General features: G+C 50.5%; 2 protein-coding genes across 2 annotated transcripts in view; one reads left to right on the top strand and one right to left on the bottom strand.

The window, feature by feature from the left end:
• myo10 (myosin X) overlaps positions 1-749 on the bottom strand; it is a 73,367-nt gene extending 72,618 nt beyond the window's left edge. Inside the window, exon 1 of the mRNA XM_077557101.1 lies at positions 581-749. Coding sequence (XP_077413227.1) covers positions 581-601 — 21 coding nt within the window. The 5' untranslated portion in view covers positions 602-749. The remainder of the gene's footprint in view (positions 1-580) is intronic.
• A 10,688-nt stretch (positions 750-11,437) lies between these two features.
• basp1 (brain abundant, membrane attached signal protein 1) overlaps positions 11,438-13,852 on the top strand; it is a 14,770-nt gene continuing 12,355 nt past the window's right edge. Inside the window, exon 1 of the mRNA XM_077557106.1 lies at positions 11,438-11,574. The gene's annotated coding sequence lies outside the window, so the exon portion shown is untranslated. The remainder of the gene's footprint in view (positions 11,575-13,852) is intronic.

Here is a 13,852-nt window from a genome sequence, read left to right as displayed (position 1 = left end):
CAAAAGTAGTCACTGGAAAAGAATTCATTTGTTTGCGAACTGTCCATTTGAAATATTGTCCTGTTTTCGAAAAAAGTCATGATGGCGGTTTTTGAGTAATGAAATGATAGAAGTTGAATAAATACGATGCTTTGACATCAATGTTTCATTAATTGTGCTTTCAATATCAGTCCAAATGGATTGCGATGAGGATTTTCGCATCATCAGCATTTATCGAACCCGTGTTGATGCTCCCTTTGAAAGCGATGTTTTCCTGTTCCGGTCCGTTTTTGGTCACTTGTGTGCCCTGACAATCATTTGGCGACCAGTCCGCAATGTCTACGTGTGCCCTGGCACTGACTGGCGACCATTCCATACTTTTTGATGAGCTAACATTGAAGGGTGCCATTTGTCGAACCCTCTGACATCAGGGGATGATGCTGGCATTTGCCGTCTTTGGACCTGTCACAAATCCGCGGAGCCTCAATTAAGTCCCTTCAGCATTTCATTTGATGTTAGGGATCGCTGAGAACCGACACGGTGATACGGTATCAGGCGGTATCTGGACAATGAAAAGACATCTGGCCAGGCTGTTTGTTACCTCTTGGAAGAAGTTGTCCATGTCCGTCTCTTGCTATTCGTCCTAATCCCAGAGGAGAATCCGCGCGCTCAGTCGCGCTCGCGCGCACGCGCACGTTCACGCGTGGCTCCAGCGCACATGGAAGACAAGAAATAGAATCCGTGCGCAAACGCGACTCTTTGCTTTGTTGCTTCTTCTTCTTCCGAACTTCGCCGTCCTTCAGTCCGCGCAAGCGCGCGCGCCCGCGCCCGCTGCGTCGTAGGGCCGCCGTGCACGCGCTCGTCCCAGCCGGCAGGCCAGCAACACGCAAAACGCCGCGACGGACTTGGCAAAAGTTTGGACTTCTCGCCGTCGCTGGAACCGGCGGACAATGAGCGTCAAGTTCCGCCCTGGCGACCTGCGCCCGCCTCCTCCTCCTCCTCCTCCTCCTCCTCCTCCTCCTCCTCCTCCTCTTCCTCCTCCTCCTCTTCCTCATTCTTCTGCGGGCCGCCACGCGCCCCTCGGACGCCTCCTGCTGTCAACATGTGGCGCGTTTTCAAAAGCAGCTATCGCGAGACAAGACGAAAAGTGACTTGACGTCTTGGAGAGAAAGTCCATGATGGGGCAAATATCATATTCATTGCGGATTTATGGCTGATTTTAAATTGTTTTTTGTATGCTTGAAGAAATAGGAAAGAAAGAAATATGCAAGGGAAATAAGTGCCAATATGAAGCAGTATTTATTGTTTAGATTTTTTTTTTTTGCTTTATACGCTCCTCTTTTATTCGAAATGACGTGATGTGCAACAATCACCAGGTTTTGTTTATTGTCATATTCTTTTTTGTTGCTTGTATTGTTGCCATGTTCAGGCGTTGCATCCTTCACAAGTGCGTGTTTATAGAAATGTTACATAAAGTGTGGGGGGGAACTTTTCTTGAGAATCTTTTGTTATTAAATGAATACATATCAATCTCCTAAACCGTCGCGTGATTTTAAACAGTATGAAAGAAAATTATTGATAAAAAAAAAAATACGAAGCCACGAATACAATTTTGTAATTTTCGACTTCTAGAAGTCTAGAAGAAATATCCGGAGGGGCAAGTCCATTTAAAGCTTTAAAATCAAACAATAAGATCTTAAATTCAACATTTACATTCATAAACAAAAAATATTATAGACTCTACACATCACTATTGTTTTTTTTCTCATATGTCTAATTGAATAAATATAAATCTTGAGTTTGTTAATGAAGGCAAAAAAGGATGAAGCCGTTTCCATAGCATAAATTGTGTATGCGGAATTTGGCCAATATGCTAAATACATGAATCAAACATATTTGCAAGCAAACGTTAACGTTTAAACAAGGCAGTCATATGAAGATGTTTATGTATATTGATTTAAAAAAAAAAGAAAAAAGAATCCATTTACTGTGTAAGGGAATGTTTTGAAAGTTGCCTACGCTTAAAAGTCACGTGACCTTGCCGTCTTTATTCATTGTCATTGAAATTTTGGAGGGAAAAAAAGTTGATTTCCTCTTTCAAACGACTTGGCCTCTTGGTGAATAAGAGTTTCAAACTTTTTGGGGGTGGGGGGTGTCAAATAATAGTCGATATCAAGACAAATGACAATATTTGAGGGCTATTGTTCTAAAAGTATCGTATAGAAAGATTGGAGTTTGCAAGCTAGCTCGGAGAATGGCGTTAGGCAACGTTAGCTCGGTGCTAGCGCTGACAAGGCCTGGCAGATTTAGGAATCCGTTTGCAGTCAAGGCAGATAAAATCACTCCTAAACTAAAACGATGCTGTAGCTATGCAAAGTTACAAACAAAAAGTTCACACAAAAGACAGGACAACAAGGCTGAGGACTGTGACTGGGCTAGAGTGACACTTTGGCACGAGACAGGGTCTGAGATGCAGACCATTGAACACATGAGGGTAATGGGAAACAGGTGGACACAATCAGGAATCAGGGTTGACACTGACACCACATGAGGAAGGACAAGTGACCCGAAACGGAAGGAGGGTCCGAAGTTTCCAAATCAAACAGGAAAGCACAAGACGGTAAAAGCCCAGACGCGACAACCTCACCGCGGTGTGACAAGCGCTGCTCGTGTGCACCAGGGTCGGCCCTTGGAGGGTTCGTTGTAGTCTGGCAGTGTTCAGGATTTGTTTGACTCTCTGAAGAAGACGTCTGTCATGTTTTGTCCTGTCCAGTCATGGCGACCAGTCTACTCTCATCCCGTCCAGTCATGGCGACCGGTCTGCTCTCGTCCCGTCCAGTCATGGCGACCAGCCTACTCTCGTCCTGTCCAGTCATGGCGACCGGTCTGCTCTCGTCCCGTCCAGTCATGGCGACCGGTCTGCTCCCGTCCCGTCCAGTCAGGGCGACCCATCTGTTCTCATCCCGTCTAGTCATGGCGACCAGCCTACTCTCGTCCTGTCCAGTCATGGCGACCGGTCTGCTCTCGTCCCGTCCAGTCATGGCGACCGGTCTGCTCCCGTCCCGTCCAGTCATGGCGACCGGTCTGCTCCCGTCCCGTCCAGTCATGGCGACCAGCCTCCTCTCGTCCCGTCCAGTCAGGGTGACCGGTCTGTTCTCATCCCGTCTAGTCATGGCGACCAGCCTACTCTCGTCCTGTCCAGTCATGGCGACCGGTCTGCTCTCGTCCCGTCCAGTCATGGCGACCGGTCTGCTCCCGTCCCGTCCAGTCAGGGCGACCCATCTGTTCTCATCCCGTCTAGTCATGGCGACCAGCCTACTCTCGTCCTGTCCAGTCATGGCGACCGGTCTGCTCTCGTCCCGTCCAGTCATGGCGACCGGTCTGCTCCCGTCCCGTCCAGTCATGGCGACCAGCCTCCTCTCGTCCCGTCCAGTCAGGGTGACCGGTCTGTTCTCGTCCCATCCAGTCATGGCGACCGGCCTGCTCTCTTCCCGTCCAGTCAGGGCGACCCATCTGTTCTCATCCCGTCTAGTCATGGCGACCAGCCTACTCTCGTCCTGTCCAGTCATGGCGACTGGTCTGCTCCTGTCCCGTCCAGTCAGGGTGACCGGTCTGTTCTCGTCCCATCCAGTCATGGCGACCGGCCTACTCTCGTCCTGTCCAGTCATGGCGACCAGTCTACTCTCATCCCGTCCAGTCATGGCGACCGGTCTGCTCTCGTCCCGTCCAGTCATGGCGACCAGCCTCCTCTCGTCCCGTCCAGTCAGGGTGACCGGTCTGTTCTCGTCCCGTCCAGTCATGGCGACCGGCCTGCTCTCTTCCCGTCCAGTCAGGGCGACCCATCTGTTCTCATCCCGTCTAGTCATGGCGACCGGTCTGCTCTCGTCCCGTCCAGTCATGGCGACCGGTCTGCTCTCGTCCCGTCCAGTCATGGCGACCGGTCTGCTCCCGTCCCGTCCAGTCATGGCGACCAGCCTCCTCTCGTCCCGTCCAGTCAGGGTGACCAGTCTACTCTCATCCCGTCCAGTCATGGCGACCGGTCTGCTCTCGTCCCGTCCAGTCATGGCGACCGGTCTGCTCCCGTCCCGTCCAGTCATGGCGACCAGCCTCCTCTCGTCCCGTCCAGTCAGGGTGACCGGTCTGTTCTCGTCCCGTCCAGTCATGGCGACCGGCCTGCTCTCTTCCCGTCCAGTCAGGGCGACCCATCTGTTCTCATCCCGTCTAGTCATGGCGACCGGTCTGCTCTCGTCCCGTCCAGTCATGGCGACCGGTCTGCTCTCGTCCCGTCCAGTCATGGCGACCGGTCTGCTCCCGTCCCGTCCAGTCATGGCGACCAGCCTGCTCTCGTCCCGTCCAGTCAGGGTGACCGGTCTGTTCTCGTCCCATCTAGTCATGGCGACCGGCCTGCTCTCTTCCCGTCCAGTCAGGGCGACCCATCTGTTCTCATCCCGTCTAGTCATGGCGACCAGCCTACTCTCATCCTGTCCAGTCATGGCGACCGGTCTGCTCCCGTCCCGTCCAGTCATGGCGACCGGCCTCCTCTCGTCCCGTCCAGTCAGGGTGACCGGTCTGTTCTCGTCCCGTCCAGTCATGGCGACCGGCCTGCTCTCTTCCCGTCCAGTCAGGGCGACCCATCTGTTCTCATCCCGTCTAGTCATGGCGACCAGCCTACTCTCGTCCTGTCCAGTCATGGCGACCAGTCTACTCTCATCCCGTCCAGTCATGGCGACCGGTCTGCTCCCGTCCCGTCCAGTCATGGCGACCAGCCTCCTCTCGTCCCGTCCAGTCAGGGTGACCGGTCTGTTCTCGTCCCGTCCAGTCATGGCGACCGGCCTGCTCTCTTCCCGTCCAGTCAGGGCGACCCATCTGTTCTCATCCCGTCTAGTCATGGCGACCAGCCTACTCTCGTCCTGTCCAGTCATGGCGACCAGTCTACTCTCATCCCGTCCAGTCATGGCGACCGGTCTGCTCTCGTCCCGTCCAGTCATGGCGACCGGTCTGCTCCCGTCCCGTCCAGTCATGGCGACCAGCCTCCTCTCGTCCCGTCCAGTCAGGGTGACCGGTCTGTTCTCGTCCCATCCAGTCATGGCGACCGGCCTGCTCTCTTCCCGTCCAGTCAGGGCGACCCATCTGTTCTCATCCCGTCTAGTCATGGCGACCAGCCTACTCTCGTCCTGTCCAGTCATGGCGACCGGTCTGCTCCCGTCCCGTCCAGTCAGGGTGACCGGTCTGTTCTCGTCCCATCCAGTCATGGCGACCGGCCTACTCTCGTCCTGTCCAGTCATGGCGACCAGTCTACTCTCATCCCGTCCAGTCATGGCGACCGGTCTGCTCTCGTCCCGTCCAGTCATGGCGACCGGTCTGCTCCTGTCCCGTCCAGTCATGGCGACCAGCCTCCTCTCGTCCCGTCCAGTCATGGCGACCGGCCTGCTCTCTTCCCGTCCAGTCAGGGTGACCGGTCTGTTCTCGTCCCATCCAGTCATGGCGACCGGCCTACTCTCGTCCTGTCCAGTCATGGCGACCAGTCTACTCTCATCCCGTCCAGTCATGGCGACCGGTCTGCTCTCGTCCCGTCCAGTCATGGCGACCAGCCTCCTCTCGTCCCGTCCAGTCAGGGTGACCGGCCTGCTCTCTTCCTGTCCAGTCAGGGCGACCCATCTGTTCTCGTCCCATCCAGTCATGGCGACCGGCCTGCTCTCTTCTCGTCCAGTCAGGGCGACCCATCTGTTCTCATCCCGTCTAGTCATGGCGACCAGCCTACTCTCGTCCTGTCCAGTCATGGCGACCGGTCTGCTCTCGTCCCGTCCAGTCAGGGCGACCCATCTGTTCTCATCCCGTCTAGTTATGGCGACCAGCCTACTCTCGTCCTGTCCAGTCATGGCGACCAGTCTACTCTCATCCCGTCCAGTCATGGCGACCGGTCTGCTCTCGTACCGTCCAGTCATGGCGACCGGTCTGCTCCCGTCCCGTCCAGTCATGGCGACCAGCCTCCTCTCGTCCCGTCCAGTCAGGGTGACCGGTCTGTTCTCGTCCCATCCAGTCATGGCGACCAGCCTACTCTCGTCCTGTCCAGTCAGGGCGACCAGTCTACTTTCATCCTGTCCAAATTTTGCTTACAAGGACGAAAACGTACTTGCGAGTATGTTTGAATACATTTGTGAGCATGTTCCAACGTACTCGCCGGTCGAAAATGTTTACTCCACATTTGGTACTTCCACGCTTCCGTAGTTGATGAACATCTAACGAACGCAACCTTGAACGAAGCCTGACGAGAAATCAGCATGTGCTACCTTTGCTAACATTAGCCCCCTCAGAGGGGTACGGGCTCGACCGTACGGCCAAATGGAAGAAGGAAGCTCCAACAGTTGTTTGATAAATTTAGTTAACGTGAAATTACCCACAATACTTAAAAGGACAGTGTTTAGAACGTTGTTGTTGTTTTTACCACGTTGTGGTGAACAAGTAGAATGTAACGACCTCTACGTTTTTGCATTTTCAAGCAAGCGCATTACGGTGCGTCAGAGAAGCGAGCTACACTTGGAAAGCCGACCACTAATGACCAGAGATGGTAAATCCAGGTGCCTGCCACACTTTGGCTTTAGCCGCTGGTGCTAGCTAGCTAGCATATCTCCCTAGCAGGTAAACGAGCATCATGGGAGCTAGCTAGGGAGCTAACTAGCTAGCACCTGGGTCTAAAGCCAAACTGTGGCAGAGAGTTTGGTTTTAGCCCCCTGATGCTAGCTAGCTAGCTCCCTAGCAGGTAAACGAGCGCTAGGGAGCTAGATAGCTAGATAGCTAGCACCTGGGTCTAAAGACAAACTGTGGCAGGGAGTGTGGTTTTAGCTGCTGGTGCTAGCTAGCTAGCTATCTGCCTAGCAGGTAAACGAGCGTCTTGGGAGCTAACTAGGGAGCTAGGCCAGGCCGAGAGACATCGTCTCTCCAGCGTGTACTGGATCGTCTTTGGGGCCTCCCGCCGGTGGGACATGCCCGGAATACCTCTCCAGAGAGGCGTCCAGGAGGCATCCGAACCAGCTGCCCGAGCCACCTCAACTGGTTCCTTTCAACGTGGAGGAGTAGCGCCTCGATGCTGAGTCCCTCCCGGATAACCGAGCTTCTCACCCTCTCTCTAAGGGAGAGCCCGGACACCCTGCGGAGGAAACGCATTTCGGCCGCTTGTATCCGGGATCTTGTTCTTTCGGTCACGACCCACAGCTCGTGACCATAGGTGAGGGTAGGAACGTAGATCGACCGGTAAATCGAGAGCTTTGCCTTTCGGCTCAGCTCCTTCTTCACCACAACGGACCGATACAGCGTCCGCATCACTCCAGACGCTGCACCGATCCGCCTGTCGATCTCCCGCTCCAACATACTTGAACTCCTCCACTTGGGGCAGGATCATCCCTGACCCGAGAGGACACTCCACCCTTTTCCGACTGAGGGCCATGGTCTCGGATTTGGAGGTGCGGATTTTCATCCCAACCACTTCACACTTGGCTGCGAACCGCTCCAGTGAGAGTTGGAGATCATGGCTTGAAGAAGCCAACAGCACCACGTCATCTGCAAAAAGTAGAGATGCAATGTTGAGGCCACCAAACCGGACCCCCCTCAACGGCTCGGCTGCGCCTAAAAGTAAAAAACAAAATCGGTGACAAAGGGCAACCTTGGCGGAGTCCAACCCTCACTGGAAACAAATTTGACTTGCTGACGGCAATGCGGACCAAACTCTGACATCGGTCGTACAGGAAGCGCACATCCCGTATCAGGGGGCCCGGTACCCCATACTCCCGAAGCACCCCCCACAGGACTACCCGAGGGACCCGGTCAAACCCCTTCTCCAAGTCCACAAAGCACATATAGACTGGTTGGGCAAACTTCCATGCATCCTGGAGGATCCTGCCGAGGGTGTAGAGCTGGTCCACTGTTCCACGGCCGGAACGAAAACCACAATGCTCCTCCTGAATCCCAGATTGGACTTCCCGACGGATCCTCCTCTCCAGCACCCCTGAATACCCCTTACCAGCGAGGCTGAGGAGTGTAATCCCTCTATAGTTGGAACAGACCCTCTAGTCGCCCTTCTTAAAAAGGGGGACCACCACCCCGGTCTGCTAATCCAGAGGCACTGCCCCCGATGTCCATGCGATGTTGTAGAGGCGTGTCAACCACGACAGCCCCACAACATCCAGAGCCTTTAGGAACTCCGGGCAGATCTCATCCACCCCCGCGGGGGGCCCTGCCACCCAGGAGCTTTCCAACCATGTCAGTGACTTCGACCCCAGAGATAGGGGAGCCCACCTCAGAGTCCCCAGACCCTGCTTCCTCAAAGGAAGACTTGTCGGTGGAATTGAGGAGGTCTTCTTTGAATTGGGGGAAGTATTCTCCCCACCGACTGACGACGTCCCGAGTCGAGGTCAACAGCACCCCATCTCCACTATACACAGTGTTAATGGTGCACTCCTTTCCTCTCCTGAGACGGCGGATGGTGGACCAGAATTTATTTGAAGCCATCCGGAAGTCCTTTTCCATGGCCTCACCGAACTCCTCCCATGTCCGAGTTTTTGCCTCAGCGACCGCCGAAGCCGCATTCCGCTTGGCCAGCCGGTACCCGTCAGCTGTCTCCAGAGTCCCACAGGCCACAAAGGCCCGATAGGACTCCTTCTTCAGCTTTTTTTATTTTATTTTTTTTCTGGGAGAGCTCAGTATTGATCATTTGACATGTCATCGTCATTGTTCTCCCTTTTTTTTTGTTTGTATGTGGATGTGTGTTTGTGCGTGTGTGTGTGCGTGCGTGCGTGCGTGTAAAAAAAAAAAATCCCATACCGTTCACCTAAACCGAACACTTCAAAATCCAGCCAGAGTCGTGGGGCCGCCAGGAGACCCGAAGAGGGACCAAAGAAAAGAAAGAAAAGCGAAGCCCAGCACCGACCAGACACCACCCACCGGGCCACCAAGCAGAGTCCCTCACCAACCCCAGAGACATCTAAATTCCAACAAATCAGGGAGACCTCAAGGGCCCAAAGGAGAAACTGAGGAAAGGTAGAAAGGACAGACGAAGCAGAGTGAGATCCACAGACACCAGCCTCCACCGATTCAATGATCTGAGGGAGAAACAGATTGTGTCTGAGTTTCGATAGATGCTGGTGTGGTGGATCTGGCGTGCATGAAAATCTCCACCAAAGAGGGGAGCCGTCGACCCCCGCCAGGACAGAGCAAGCGCAACACCTCAGGGCCCCCAACCAACCCAACGCAGCAGGACGGAGCACTGCAGGCCCACCAGGCACCCCACCGGCCCACCAAGTGCACATATGATGACCCTTGTGTTTGAACATGGTGCTTGTTATGGACAATCCGTGGCAAGCACAGAAATCCAATTACAAAACGCTGCTCGGGTTCTGGTTGGGTGGGGGGGGGCATTACTCCCATCTGGTCAGGGGGGCCGTTACTCCCAATCACGCCCCTCCAGGTCTCATCGTTATTGCCCACGTGAGCGTTGAAGTTGATTAGCTGATCCTTTGAATCACCTGAGTTGGCTGAGGGAGACATGGAAAACAGGCTGGATGGGGGTCCCCGAGGACCAGGGTTGTGAACCACTGTTTTAAGGTATCTGTCACGGTTCTGGTAGCGGGGGGACCCAAATGCAGAAACGAGGATGAATGAGTTGATCAAGGTTTTAATTGGAGCAAGGGTCGATGGCCTGGAGGAGGGTTGCGGTCCGTTGTGTGCTGAGAGCTGGTTCTGGTTGGCGAGGCGCGTGCAGCGTTTGAGGAGCGCGGGGGCAGGATGTCAGGCTGAAAACAAGGACGGAAATGCAGGTCAGGATGAAAAGTCTCGGCTTGCGTTAACTTTCAAGGAGTGGCAGGATGCAGGAACTCATTCAGGAGTTGTGACGATCTGAAGGCGTGGTGGAGTCGGAGGCCATCTTAAGTAGAGTCGCTGACTGATTGGGAACACCTGCTGCTCGACTCCAATGCGCCACACCTGGAAGTGCTCAAACACGTGCACACACACACACACACACACACACACACACACACACACACACACACACACTCAGGGGGCCGGGTCCGCAGACCTGACAGTATCGGGTACTGGTAGAGACGGCCTATATGTACCAGTCACCGAAACCTCCTGGGTGGTATTGTAACCCATTTTGGGCTTTTTGCTGGTTCTGACCAAGTCATTTCAAAATAAAATACTGCCCAGGGGGCAAAGTGAAAAACAAATCTGACACGAGCCTTGTATTGTGATTAGAATGAATCCGAACGGCCAAACGGAACGAAAATGCTCCATTAAAAACCTCAATCGGAGTGAAAAAGCTGAATCCGAATGGAATTTCATTTGGAATCAAAATGGTGGCATATTCCTTTCTCAATCCGAACGAGCGTCATGGATATTCTTCAATGGGAATGGCGAAACTGCGTGCGCATGCGCAGTCTGGACGTCAATGCGTCATGATGTCGTCGTTTCCACCCACCAAAATGGCGGTTTGCCCCAAAGCTTGTCTGCGAGGGGAGAACGTGCTTTGAAGTACTTGAAACGTTTTCTTTCTTCCTTTTTTTATATCAAGATGCTTGCTTCAATAAAAGTGTTAACTCTACAACAACTACTGTGCTAAATGACGAATAAAGTCCTTCTTGACAAATCACGTGATCGATGTCCGCACCTGGGCAACCGCGGGGCTGATCCATGGCACTTTGCCGATGCTGCCGTCTGGCGCCAAGCGAACGGCAGGGGGCGCTAGTGCAAGTGTTGATGGTTTGCCTTTTTTGGGCAGGCGTCCAAACAACTTCAAAAATCAATCAATCTTCACATGCATTCAAGTGTAGATAGATATTGGGATTTAAAGAGACTTAAGTACAAATTGAAGTATCAAATCCAATCTTTGATTTAAGTAATGCTTTTGAAAGTTACTTAAAGTATAAAAGTAATGCATTGAAGCGTATATGCGTCAAGTCAATCTTTTTATTTTCAATGTTTTTTTTGTGCCCTGTTTTCTGATTAATTATTAGTTTTAAATAAAAATTGATCACATAAATGTGAAATTGATCACGTTTTCACATGAAACATATTACGTTTTAATGTTAAATTGATGGCATTATAACGTGAAATTGATATTTTCACATGAAACTTAAGTTTATCAGATTAAATCGTGTAACATGAAACTTAACACGCTATGACGTGACATTTCTTGTCTCATGAAAAGTTACATTAGAAGGTTTAATTTTAACGTTAAATGTATCAGATTAAAATGTGAAACTAATCACGTTACAAAGTAAAATGTGTCATGAAGCTGATCACGTTCTAATTTAATGAACTCTTATTTCTCTGTGGCAGAAATATGACGACAAGTTATTATAAACAAGCCTCTTGTTATGTGTGTGTTTAAAAATGACGATTTTGCTCTCGCCGATTGAATTCAACAGATGCACACGCACGACGCCCCTGCGCGCGCGTGCGATGTGCGCAGCCCCGCGCACGCGCAGCCGTGCCCAGGCGAGCCGAGCGCGTCACGCACAAGCACGCGCGCGTCACGCACAAGCACGCGCGCAGCAGACTGAAGAGCAGCCGGCAGACCCGCTCGCAAGTTCCGCTCACAAGGTAACCTTCCTCCCGACATCCTTCTTCCTAATTGACTTCATCCTCTTCATCATCATCTTCATCATGGAAATCTTTTACGCATTTTGCCTTTTGTGACTCACGCGCGCGCCGCGTGCACGCCAGACAAAAGATGCGCGACCGAAACGTGGACGTCAGAAATCGCACATTGAGGGCGAGGTTCGACATTTTAGGACATTAAACACGTTGCGCGAGTCATTTGCTTCTTCTTGTACTTTGTTCTTTTTTTCCTCCTTTTCGACGAGGGAACGTGCACGAGCGTGAAAAAAGGGGCGTGTGCCGCGTACTGGTGGAGGGGCGGACACGCGCTTGACACGCTCCCGCTTGTGGGAGGAAAAGATAAGATAAGATAAGATCCACTGATTGTCACACCCAAATAGCTTGCAATCATATTGTGGGGGGGAAAAAATCATACATTTCGGTCCTGGATAAACACTTAGTGGACCAATCGTGCCTCTCAAAATCCATTTTTAGTGATCGGGAATGAGAGAATGACTCGCAATCATTCACATAACCAAAAAAATAATAATTGAAGTAAATACTAATCAATTAAGATTTGTGATATTGTCATCCATCTATGCCGTGTTCGACGTCGGTGGGGAGCGACACGCACGCGCACACGCCAACTTTATAGCCGTCTGTATAGCGGTCCTTTGTTTGCGGGGGCGCGCATGCGCATTGTGCGCAGGGTGTGGATGTGAGAGATGCCACCTTGCCTGGTGGGGGCGGGATGGGGGGGGGGTACTCCAGGGAAACACACACACACACAGGGATCCTTTTGTGAAGGCCTTCGTGTGTGTGTGTGTGTGAAAATAATTGTTCTTGGCTGCAGGCTTTTGATTGGTCAGTCTGTCTGTCTGCTTTGAATTCAAAATCAGCAAAAATGACAGTCGGTCAATAATTGGCATGCTTTTTTGTACGCTTGAACACAGTGGTGCCTTAAGAAAAGAGTCTTGGTCAATTTTATTGAATTTTTTGGGATCCTGAGATACGAGCAGGAATTTGAGGCATGCACGTGCTTCAGACCCCCCAGCACTAGATGGCGCTAGCACATCTCTCACAATTGACTGCAACTAACCATTTTCTTAATTAATCTGCCGATTTTTTCCCCAGAGTAATCGGATTAGAGGAAGTTGTTACATTTCCATTACTTAATTCAAAAACAGGACCCCCCCCCAATTTTTTTTTTACAGTGCACGAAAAAATTTATTATGAATCATTCATCTCATACATAAACATAAAATGTAACCCAAAAAAAATCATCAAAAATGTTAATCATTGTTTTCTCAATTAAAAGCAGTTGTTTGCAAATGTCTTATTTTGAAAATACCCAAAGCTACTCAGTTTTATTTGACGGAGGCCAACAGAAATACAGAACATTTCTTTTTGAGAGCCTGAAATTGGAAGTTCAACAATGTCTCTCTATTCTTAATCAGTTCTCACAACGTTGATCTCTTAATTTCACTGATGATGTGTCCAGGGCCACTGTAAGGTGTAGGCTATCTAATAACTACATTGATTAGTTGTCAATAAATCTATATATATTAAAAAAAAAAGATTATTTAAAATTAGGGGCGTCAGGCGATTCAAATTTGTAATCATAATTAATCGCATGACTTCACTAGTTAACTGACAATTAATCTGTTGTAAATGTACAATAAACATTTTTTTCTAGGTTTTCTTACTCTTGTTAACAAAAGTGGAAAAAAATGTTCAACTAATAGAAAGAGTTCAAATGAATTTTTGACGTTTATAGCCGTCAATGGCAGTGAAGTCCTGTTTTCAAAAAGTTATTGATGATTTCAAATTTGAAGCAGTAATGAAAACAGCCATCAAGAGATGCATTTCATGGCAGTCCAACGTGAACGTCTTCTCAACACAAGTTGATCAAAGTTGAAGTGGACAAAAATCACAAACAAATAAACATTTGAAAATTCTGGAGAAATTGCGTGTGAAAGATGAAAGTGAAAAGTGGAAAAGATGAAAGTGAAAAGTGGAAAAGATGAAAGTGAAAAGTGGAAAAGATGAAAGTGAAAAGTGGAAAAGATGAAAGTGAAAAGTGGAAAAGATGAAAGTGAAAAGTGGAAAAGATGAAAGTGAAAAGTGGAATGATTTTGAATGATGGGAATGTTTTTCTTGTATGTGTCATTGAGAATGATGAGTGATTTTTTTCGTGGCCATTTTATTTTGGAAAATATTGACTTTTGGGTCCACCAGAATTTTTGGCATGCAAATTGGATAAATGAAAAGTTTTGAATTT

This window comes from Vanacampus margaritifer, chromosome 2, assembly GCF_051991255.1.
Source record: "Vanacampus margaritifer isolate UIUO_Vmar chromosome 2, RoL_Vmar_1.0, whole genome shotgun sequence".
Lineage (NCBI taxonomy): Eukaryota > Metazoa > Chordata > Actinopteri > Syngnathiformes > Syngnathidae > Vanacampus > Vanacampus margaritifer.
The sequence above is the reverse complement of the archived record's forward strand: the minus strand, read 5'-3'. Positions and strand labels throughout refer to the sequence as shown.